Below are 11,555 nucleotides of genomic sequence, written 5' to 3'. Positions count from 1 at the left end.
ATGTCCAACAGCGCCACCCACTGCATAGCAAAGTAGTTGCACTCTTAACTACACCACATAGGCTAGCCCCTAGTTCTAATTAAGACAAATCTTGATGCTATATTTTAGACAACAGCATGCTTACAACTTTGTGAATACAATTTGAGAGAGAGAGGCCTTTCACTGTTTCAACATGACAGTACATGTGTGCACAAAGTGAGACAGTGTTTCCAGTTGATCTGGAAAATGGTGAGTGATTTACATAGAGCTCTGACTCAACCACTTTTGATGACTTGAGCTGACTGTGAGCCAGGTCTTATCATCCAACATCAGTGCTTGACCTTACTAATACTCTTGGGGCTAAACTGGAGCAAATCCCTGCAGCCACATGAGCAGAAAAGAGGAGGCTCTGCTTGTTTGGTTTTTGATTTGATTGTTTATCTGAGTGTCCTGCACCTTCTGGTGCCCAGTCCATATGAGCTTACAAGACACTTTATAACCTTAATGGCTACATGACAGATGAAAATGTACATTTCCTCAAATTCAGCTGTTTTACTGGATACAGACTCCCCTGTCTCAGCTGCCAACATCAGACATCCAAAATAAATCAGAGTTCATTGTTTGGATCTTGCTAAACAAATATTTCTGTGAGTGAGTATACACTATCTGCAAGTGATCCAACGAAAGACTGGTGCAAAATGGCCTTTTGCATCAGATGGTCCAGTCTTTCCCTCTGAGTTTTTCTTTGCTATAAAACACAAATCCAAAATCAGAAACCACAGCTCTAGTGAGCAATGACAGGACAAAGATTTCATTTCTAGGTAGAATTGTTAATGTCCTGTTATCCTGTACAGATGGCTCAGTCTGTTCTGTACCGGCCTATGACCTTTGAAAAACATCTCCACATTAAGATATATATATATATATATATATATATATAGAGAGAGAGAGAGAGAGAGAGTAAATAAATAATTTCAATTTAAAGATTTTTTCCCCCATTTCGTTTACTCTCCGCATTAGTCTGTGTAGTTGGGTAAATTATATATGTATTGGTTAAAAATGAAATTGATCAAAAGTAAAAGTCGAACAAAAACAAAAAGAAAAATTATTATGATTATTATTGTTGTTGTTGTTACTTTGACTTCTATTTATTTTCCCAACAAACAGAAAAACAAGGCAGCAGAAAGACAGCAAAGGTACAGAGATTAAAATAACACAAAATAAATAATTACATTTTTTTAAAAAGAAGACATGTGGAAAACAATGATAATTCATCAATAACTCAATAAACACAACCCAAGACCCACTTATATCTTTATTTAAAAAAACTGAACACTCAAGATAATCCCAGATTGGAGGTGCAGTGATTCAATTAATCGATTAGTTTTTAAATTATGTTTACAAAGCGATCAGAAAATACTAATGTATGTAGATATGGCAATAAGACAGCAGGGTAAAATTTTGAAATGTTCTTCCTTAGCCTTGTTTGATATTAGCTCTTCCGGCTCAGAAATGTCTTCTTCCGGCTCAGAAATGTGACGTAAAGGGCGCAAATATACAAGGGAGGTCTTTGTAGTAAGTTGAGACGTTTCTGCTGCAGCGTTTTCTGCAAGAGAAAAGATGCACAACTGGCAGGAGAACGAAATCAAAGAACTTCTGACCATCCGGGGGTCGGAGGCGATCCGTCACCAGATCACGGGCACGGTGAAGGACTCTGTAGTTTACAACAGGATGACCAAACTGCTGGCGGAGAGGGGGGTGTACAGGTCACACATGCAGGTGATCAGCAAACTGAAGGCGCTGAGGAAGCAGTATCTCAAGTACCACCAGCAGAAGACCCGCTGTGGGAGCAACCGCGTCGACTGGCCGTTTTACGAGCAGTGCCACAGGGTTTTCGGGAATGCCCCCGTGGCGAACCCCGTGGTCAAACGTCAACGGAGTCCCACACCCCCGCTCGCATCTTCACCACCGCCGCCGCCGCCACCCACTCCTCCTCCGCCGCCGCCCCCTGTCCTCAGCGAGGAGCATCAGGAGGTTGTAGTCGGCCTCTGGGACGAAGTTGACAAACATCTGGGTCCAGTGGAGGCAGAGGACGACGAGGACCAGTACAGCCCACCAGAACAGCTGCTCGCTAATAACACAAGTAAGTACATGTGTTCCTGTTATAAAGGAAAAGATACCTAGATGACCTGCAGGGGACTGTGTCCTGAGTTTGACAGCACTGAAATCTACATAGAGAGTGCAAATTCTGAAGTCAGTTTTAAGTAACAAAAGTTGCAGATAGATAGAAATTCATCTCAAAGACTGGCAGTCAAAGAATTGTAGTTTCAGTTTTGTAAAATGGGAGACATTTTTGGCATTTAGCCAAACATTTTGTACATCGCTCTGTAAATAAAACAGTGGGAGAAGATAAATGATCCTCTAAGATTTTATGGACAGATTATCGAATTTAAAACCAGACTGAAAATTGAACCAGCTATCACTACGCAACCACAGCGAGGGACGCCTTTCCAAGTTTACTATCTTCATGCACACACAGAGCTTGTGATGGGCCGATGTTGTGAGTGTCCATGTTGACCAGTAAAGATGCAAGCTTTGGTCGCTGCACTGCTGCAGCCACAGAATGAGGAAGCATATGTCGCTATGCCTTGTTGAAAACGTGACATTTAGAATTACGTTCTACGGTTTGTTTTGTATAAGTTCTCAATAATGGTCTTTAAAGACTAGAGGCAGCAGCATGTCTCTTAAGTATATCTCACGTTCTCTATCCTCGCTGATATGTAATGACCATCAAACTGACCATCAGTGGAGCAAAATGGAAGAATGTTTCTGTGTTTCTACGACACATAACCTTGTGCTTCCAGTCGAAAGTCCAAGCATGCACATTAATCGACTGGAGGTTTAAATCTGTATCACAGTATTGTGCATATAGTGTGTCCATATTGTGTTTTATAAGGACAAAAGCTTTAGTGTTGCTGGCGGTGACTCTACTCCAGCACATTGGATTTGAAAAGAGGAAATGACTATGATGTGTGTGAACACCCTTACAACTGAAAGTCAGCACATCAGGCTCATAGTCATAGCTTTATTTCAAGTCCAATATGTGGCAGCACAGAGACCAAGCAATAAAAACATGTCAGTGTCCTGTGACTGACGAGCTGCATCGTGTCTCTGGTTTTCCAGCACACACCGTTCCATCGAAGAAAAGAAAAACAACAGTGATGGAGCAAGTCTCCACTTTGGTGTCGGCAACAGTCGCCCAGCTCAAAGAGATGGACGCCGCCATGCAGGCGCAGGAGGATGCCCGGCTGCAGAGGCTAATGGACCATGAGAGGGAAATGCAGAACACTCTAATGAATCAGCTTGTAGCCATGCACGAACGGATCAGTCGGGAAAGCCACGAGAGACACCTTGAACTCGTGGACAGGATACTCTCTAGGTTCCCTTCGTCTTCAGCGCCTTCGGGCCGCTGACTGTGCTCCTCCCCGAGTGAGTGACGACAGCATACGACAGGGTTATTTAGATGTAGGGAACACTTCTGACTCTCTCCTCCACCAGCTGACTAGTGCCTGAGCCCCCCACTTCCGTTACTTTTATTTTTACTGTATTTAAAAATAACCCACTGAGATCATCTCGCCTTTAACCTCAACTCTGGGCGCCTGCAGCTAATACAGATTCAGGTTAAAACCAGGCCGTGCTCACACCACAGATCCTCATACTCTGCTCTGATTCACTGCTCTTGTTTTTATCTGTTTAATCAACTCATAGACTCAACCATAGCAGAAGATGCTATCGTGAACTGACAGCAGTGTTGAAAAGACACATTTGCACAGAAACAATGATCGAACACTAATTTTAAAGGGGCAGAGACACTGCACCGTAACAGTCAACTGCAGCGCCATCATAGCACTTTTAAAAACAATTTGTTTAAAGTAAATTTAAATTAAATGTCCTACAAATGTGCAGTGTGTACTATTTAATATTTAAAAATTAAAATTCACCATCCCACTGGACAGCCATAAAACATTTACAAGTGTAAGCTCTTTGGTTGCCTAGGCTGTGAATTGATGACTTTATACTAAATGTATATCAAACATTATATATATATATATAGAATATAATATGTAGTATCATATGGACATATGGATGGATCTACTGTACCTCTTCTCCCACCTCAGCTGAGCGCGTTGGTGTGAACAGCGAAGCAAACAAATCACACCGGCAGCTCTGGCCTTTTGTTGTTGGAAACTCTTTAGTAAGCATTTGCTTTCATTTTGGGACCGTTCATACGTCGGAGGAGCTATTCTACAGTGTGACTTCTTTAACTAGTGACAGTTACTGCACAACATAGGCAGTGATGACGCTGGCATTTAGAGAAAGCATGGCTGTGTCAAACATGTAAAAATCATGTTTCAGTCGTATATACACCACTGTAACACTGTAGTAATGCAGAAGCTGCTCTTCAGTGATAGTCTATTAATAATGCCACAGGTCATGGTTAATGTAAAAAAATATATACACTGTAACTGATGAAGTTTAAAATTCTGAGCTTTATTAGAGATACTCATTTAGAAATACTGTACAGTTGCATTGAACAAAAAAGTAGTGGTGCACTTAAAGTAAGAATATAAAATAATTAACAGTAAGCTCTTGAGTCGCTGTTCGAGGTGTCATTCTTGGCTGACACGAAATTCCCGGTTGCGTTTACTGTCTTCAGCAATCCGGGAGAAAACGTGTCATTGAGGAAAAACACCTTGTGCATCAGACTCTAATTTCAAACAAACCAAAAGTCAGTCATTACACTCCAGTATACCCTTCTCAAAATGGCAACGCAGCATTAGATTTTGCCATAATGGTGTTAGTTTCATTTTCTGTATTGATATCACTGAAACAAAACTGCGATGCCACCTTAAAAGGACCAGTCATGAGCAGTTAGCACAAGGTGTTATGAATCAGAATGGTTACACTACATATAAGCTAAATATGTTTTGGTTTGTCCATGATGTTCAGTAAGCTGGGATGTGTAGTTGTATATTGTAGATACTTTTTTACTGTTCTATACTGTTTACCAGTGTTCTACTGTTTTAAATTAATTGTTGTTGTTTTTTTTCCTCAAAGGAACAATAAAACAAGTTTTAAACTGAAATAATACTAATTCATTTTCAGACTGACTTGAACGCAGTAGTTTGCAGTTGAAAAGTGACAATTTGTGGTAGGAAGGAAGATGCGCCGCTCACGTGTTTTCTCGCTGATGAAGGGAGAAGAACTCGCCATCGGCCCATCTGCTTAGGATGTCCTGTGTGTTGTGGGATGGAAACGGACCCCATAACCAGCTGGAACGCAGAATCACAGCTGCATTATGGGTTCCGTTACAATCCCACCCACCCAGACAAGGTTCAGGGCTGGACTCAGGTCTGGTCTGGAAAGTACGGCTAAAAAGAGGAAGAAACAGGTTATAAGCAGCAACAAAAATGAACGAAGTGACATTACATGAGTGGGACGAATCAATCAAAAGTTTATGGCCACTTTTACAGATTCTTGAGAGAGAATTTGAAAAAAGTCAAACAATTAGTTCTTTTTAGACGCAGCATTTGAAAAAATGTGAATGAAAAAAATACAAGTGCTGGTTACCACCTAGTAGATCACGTGTGCACCCTAAAACTTTTATTTTGAAACCAAAGACTGAATCAAAATGTTGTGGTCATATTGAGTTATTGTCATTTCACTAGAGGTGGAAAGCAGCATCCTCTGGCTCACTTTGCTCTGTTGTTGTTTTCCAGCGATGTTGTGATCTAATTTTACATTCCAGTAATGATTCACACACAGTAATGAAACCACGTCTGAGACATCTGAATTGACTGGCTGAGAGACAGTATTTTACTTTGAGCTGTGTTTGTTCAGCTGCTGGACTTGACATATTTCACTACCAAATAACTGGAGCATTTGGATGCTCTAAGAAAATATTCTTTCACCTCATTCATTCTTTAAATTTAGCTTATAAATGATTTATTATCACTTTTCAGCTGTTTTATCGAAAACCAACTTTGTTTTTACTCAGTTTCACAAACAGTTGCAGAGGCAGAACTGGAAAGTCAGAGTTCACTGGGTTGTGGTGTAACATAAAACAAGACGACCATTTAAAACTCATCCGTCCACTCAGCTGGAACTTGATGCTTTAAAACTAACTCTTGAGTGAAACCACAAAATTACAGTGTAAGCAGAGTTTTAAAGGCAAACCACCACAGTTGCCTAATGACAATAGCTTAAAGAAAAACTGCTTGTGATCAAACTTTATTGCATGTTGTAAAATGATAAAGGCAGTTACTGTTACTGTATGTCCTGACACTAACACTGAACTGATTTTTACAGGAAAGATGATGTTTGAAAATGAAATGAGCGTTTTAAACTATAGATCGTTTTTTAAAACCTATTTTTAAAGATTAGTTTTAATTTGATGCTGTTTTAAATTAGATGTTTTTGAGGTACAAATGTAAGCAAATTAGACAGTTGAACAACAGGCCTGTAGACAAGCTGTAAATACGGTCAGGCCATGTTTGAAACAGAGAGATTAGGTTAATCTTAAGAAAATATTGGGTTTTTTAAGCATTGAGACCCCTTTAAATTTTATTGTAAAAGCACATTATGGGAATTCAACAGTCTGGTTACTTTGGAGCATTGAACCCTATCTGGCTGTAACACAGCGTGAGGAGGAGTGGCAGCAAAATGCCAGTGACACTTCTGTCACAACCTCACAGCTTCCTCCAGGAATCTGAAAGAAAAACAAATCAGTTGTTCCTGCAGAACAACTGACGAAGCCAATACATTTTTTTAAATCAACCCGCTGCTTCAACATGTCAGGTTTTTGAAATACCGTCACTAAGGCCTCATCAGTTTCTGACTGTCCATTACACCACCACACTTGTAAATAGTTCCTTTGTATTGATGCCCCATCTCGAAAAACCTGTTATGTTTTATCTTTTGAGAGACCAAGAGAAAAAGAAAGCAAGCGAGATGGGGCAAGAGAGGTCAGCCCTGACAAGGAAGAACTGATAGAACGATAAAAGGAAGGAGAGAGCTGAAAAAAAATTTAAGGAAGAGATTTACATCGTAGGACTCCTTCCTGTGGAGTTTTAAACAGGTTTGAGAGCCTGATTTGAAGCTGCCTTAAACTCTCACATCCTTAAAAGCTTCAAATAAACCTGGAAAATAATGAGAGTAACAAGGCAAGAGAGAGGACTTAGATAAAACAACTCTTCAACATGCTTTCAGTTTGCCTTCTGTACTTTAACCACTGATTAGAAAACCTTTTAGCTTTCCAACAATGACATGAATGATGGAACAAACACATTCCTTACAGTCAATAAAACTAAAGATTATTTAAGAGTAAAATGTGAGGACAAAGAGTAAAAGTTAAGGGGTCAAATAAGGACAAAAACACACAGGTGGAGTGAGGACAGGCGCTCAGAAACAAAGCTGACAGAATGAAAGAGAGCAAAGTGAAAGTACATGAGGAGCTGTTCAAAAAGGCATTTGTCAGTTACTCACGGTGGCGATAAAGGTGTTACAATACAGCGTCTGAAAGTTTTCCAGCTCACCAACATGTCTGAGCGGAGTGTGTCCCCGTCTTTGGTCCCGTCTGCCAACAGCTCAGGGAGTCCAGACTTCCTCTTTAAATACTCTAGAGATTCATTTCACTTTCACTTCTCCTGATCACACCAAACTCCTCCTTTCCTTCCTTTATCCACTCCCTCCCAGCTGGAGAGAGACAACTGCTATACTGTCTCTCTCTCTCTCTCTCTCTCTCTCTCTCTCTCTCTCTCTCTCTCTTAACTTCAGATACACTCTAGATGAATATAAATGGCATAATAATTAGGTATAATCTGAATTCAATTTTTTTCATATATTTTGAGGTATCCAGATATTTATATAGTCTTGCTATAATATAATATAAGGCCAGACAAGTGAAATAAAATCAGTTTATCGTATCAACTGATCTCCGTGGCTGAAATATTAATGTGTTAACTGAAATATACACATTTGATACAGTGTGTGCATCTTGACCGATTCACTGTTTCTTTTCTCAGTGCAGCCTTTTGCTCATTTTACATGTCCACACTGGTTGACTTAAAGATCTGAATTTATTTACATTTTATAAACAGTTCACCCACATGTTCAGATGAGCCGTGCAAACAGTCTTTATCTGCTGAGGTTTTGTGATATGAATTCAAGAGCAACAGTCTCTTTCTGAAACAAATTACAAAACAGACTTTAGTATGGAGGGTTTCACTGGAAAACGTCCTGATGAGCACTGTTGACAGTGTGTTCTGTGGATTATTCAGATTAACAGGGATACAGCTTCTGGAGAAAAGATGTGGAAGTAAATTTGAAAAAAATGTTTTGTTTTATTTAACACTGTGAGCACCATACATGAAATTCTTTCACCTGCATTGTATTGAGGTGGAGGTAGAAATCTCAGAAGCAGTCTCGACAAATAAAACCAAATCTGTGTAGCTGGGTTGATGGTGCTAAAGGGAAGCAAGTAAATTTAGTTGTTTTATTTTGTTTTTTTTATTTGTTCTTTTTTCAATTTTTTATTTAGTCGCTGTGACTGAAGCTCCTCGCTGCCTCCTGACCTCTTTAGTTTCCTGTGAACCAGACAGATCGTCCGACCTGAAGTGAAACTCACGACCACAGGTGATTGCACTGACACCTTAGTTAATTCTAACCATGCATTTTTCAAGATGTTTGTCTGTAATTTGCACAGCTGTTCACCTTTGTGTGAAAATTTTACTATGTAATTTATAAATATTACATTACATACAGTTATCTCCAGAAAACATTCCTGGAAATTTCATAGAAATGCCTTATGATAATCTTCATGCAGTTTTGGTTCAAATCTCCCAGTAGTTTGTGTTTGATCTGGAATTTAAACCTCTGTAGTGACTTTGTGATGTCATCCATAAAAACCTAAACCTAAATTTTCACCACAGTCTTAAGACTATGTCACTTTTAAAGACATGTTTTAAATTTCTTACTAATTTATTGTCTTAAACCTAATTAATGTTAATTCAGGTTATAGATATGTGGCATGTCAGTCACTATCATTAAGATGTTAGTAGTAGAAGTAATAATAGTTTTTGGTGTTCTAAGCAGGAATAGTGATAGTTGTAGTCATGGTAGTAGTAGTACACAGACATATAAAAGTCCCCCCCTCCCACATAACATCAAGACACCCAGAAAGAGACATGAAATGCAGAGGCATAATGTGTAGTTGTTTTTGCAAAAAAACTGCAGCTGAACTTCAGTATTCAGATATTCAGTATTTAGATTGTTGAGATGAAGAGAGACAGATCCACTCTGACGCTCCAGACAGATATCACAGTAAATACAACAGAACAAATGATACAAATGATAGGAATCAATGAAAGCCTCAGGTGTAGCTTCTATGTTTTTTAAAGCAGCATGGTTTTGTGTTTCTGATTTAGATTGAACAGTAATAATTATTGTATGTTAATTAAATGTTAATGTAGCCTCAGTGTGACGTGCAGCTGTAATATGATGGATCAAATCAACAAATACAGGATCAGGAGCAAAAAATAAATAATAATAAATAAAAAAAAACATTTGGGCCCCTGTCCTGCTCTGGTCAGTCACCCATTTGTAATCCATCTACAGCAGAACTGACCATAATAGTCATGATCACAGTGGTGACGGTGACAGCAGAAAGAGTGGAGGTGGCAACAGTCGTGGTTCACAGGAAGCTCTGAATTTAATGATTTGCATGTTAAATGTCATTTAGTTGTTTAGGGTTTAAAATGGAATGAATCTGAATGAAAAGTGAGAATGAAAAGACACCTAGTTTACATGTGATCATTGCTTCAACAGTATTTCAACAATATATTTCAATGGCTGGTTAGGACCTGCTTTACGCTGAAGTATAGTCCTTCTATGCAGAGTTCTAAGTAAACCACGTGACTATGAAAATTGTCTCACCAAATTTGATTTGACTTAACTTCTTAAACTAGAGATCTAGACTTCCTTCAATACCACAACCAAATCCCTGAATTAAAGCATACAGGATTTTTACGCATAGTAAATGTGCCAGAAATGGCAATAGTAATAGCTGCACCAGCAGTGATGGTAGCAGTGGTAGTTGTAGTACAAGTATTATCTGCCATGATGGTAACAATAGCAGCACTGGTGACGGTGGCAGTACTAGTATTCCCTGATCTCTCGGCTGTGCTTACTGCATCCTGTAAATTGACTCTTTCTTGTGTGTTAATTAGAAACGTCTGCAGGAGACATGATGGATGAGGTGAGACAGGTGTGGCCAACAGAGTGTGACTGGAGGAGGTCTCATCAGTCTGTCTGGGTTTCAGCCTGGAAAGTCCGGTGGATTTGGCAGAGTATCTGATCCTCCCCGGGGACCTTCAGCACCCAGGAGGACGGAAAGGTAGGCGGAGGAAAGGTGTCTGCTTGTTCTCTGATGGAGGAAGCCTGGGCATTACTCCCACGCTTTGTCCTTGAATGTACTTGAGTAATTAACAGTTTAGCAGTAATACGCTGGCAACAAACTTCTGCTTCTACTTCCCTTTAGTGAATACTGATATAAATGCCACGTTGCAGACTTTTATTTAGAAATGCTTGAATTTAAGTTTTTGTAGTAACTTTCGCTTTTCCAGGAAAACTCCATTCCTTCAACTTTATACTTTGTTTTACCAGATCAACAATAATCTGCATTTAGTGCATTTATTGACTTTTTTTAAAAACACAATTTAGTAACTGTATATTTCACAGAATATAATAATTTCCTTTAAAGAAACTAAAGTGTAGCTAGTAATTGCTGATGCAACCTGGTGTGTCTTTTAGTCAGGACACAGCAGGTCATCTGAACATGTAAAAAGATCACATTTCTCTAAAGTCAAGAAAACAATTTAACAAGTCTGGAGAAGTTTTCAATAATTTAGGTAATATTTACTTTGCTTTAAATGGTTGTCAGTGTTTGCAATTGTATATCAAATGTTATCCCTATAATTAGTTACAGAGCATTGTTTGTACCAAATATATATATATATTTTTCCCCCAGCAAAACTATGACTAGGAAAACATGTCCTAATACTTTTTGTAGGTTTGGGCTAATACAAGTCCGCCTTGTAGAATAATTATCAAATATATGTATTACAGGATTTCATCAATGCCTGATTTTATAACAGGATTAAATACAAGTTCTGCTTCAGAATATACATGAATGGCAGTCACTTCTCTGTACAAACTGCACGTTAAATGAAGTGATTTTCTCCCCCTGGTTTCCTACATCAGATGAACAGAAACTAAATCTCTTGGTTGTTGAGGTGACGGTTTCTTCATTAGACGCCACAAGCTGCAGCACGTCTCTTGGCAGTACGCTTCTCCTCTTGGCTAACATTAGAATCCGGCCACATGAACTTGCTTCAGCTGATAAACTGTCCGGCCAGTGTATTATCAACTCGGTAGAAATTTTTCATCCGGAGCAGTAATGCTGCAAAATCTGTCAAACTACTAGATATATGCATTACAATTCTTCAAAATTTCTTTCC

General features: G+C 39.1%; 1 protein-coding gene across 3 annotated transcripts; it reads left to right on the top strand.

The window, feature by feature from the left end:
* The first annotated feature begins 1,260 nt into the window (after positions 1 to 1,260).
* Positions 1,261 to 11,481, top strand: LOC108882486 (PX domain-containing protein kinase-like protein). 3 transcript variants are annotated; one of them, XM_051071085.1, is made up of 3 exons: positions 1,261 to 2,122; positions 8,579 to 8,673; positions 10,266 to 11,481. In XM_051071085.1, the coding sequence occupies exons 1-2, from the start codon at positions 1,600 to 1,602 to the stop codon at positions 8,656 to 8,658; spliced, it is 603 nt and encodes a 200-aa protein (XP_050927042.1). In that variant the 5' UTR covers positions 1,261 to 1,599; the 3' UTR covers positions 8,659 to 8,673; positions 10,266 to 11,481. The 3 variants fall into 3 exon arrangements, with proteins under 3 accessions (XP_050927042.1, XP_050927041.1, XP_018530518.2); XM_051071084.1 differs by lacking the exon at positions 10,266 to 11,481 and adding an exon at positions 3,163 to 3,468 and having other exon boundaries at positions 1,263 to 2,122; XM_018675002.2 differs by lacking the exons at positions 8,579 to 8,673; positions 10,266 to 11,481 and adding an exon at positions 3,163 to 7,617 and having other exon boundaries at positions 1,264 to 2,122.
* Positions 11,482 to 11,555: the final 74 nt, after the last annotated feature.

This window comes from Lates calcarifer, linkage group LG6 (genome assembly GCF_001640805.2).
Source record: "Lates calcarifer isolate ASB-BC8 linkage group LG6, TLL_Latcal_v3, whole genome shotgun sequence".
Taxonomy (NCBI): domain Eukaryota; kingdom Metazoa; phylum Chordata; class Actinopteri; family Centropomidae; genus Lates; species Lates calcarifer.
The sequence above is the reverse complement of the archived record's forward strand: the minus strand, read 5'-3'. Positions and strand labels throughout refer to the sequence as shown.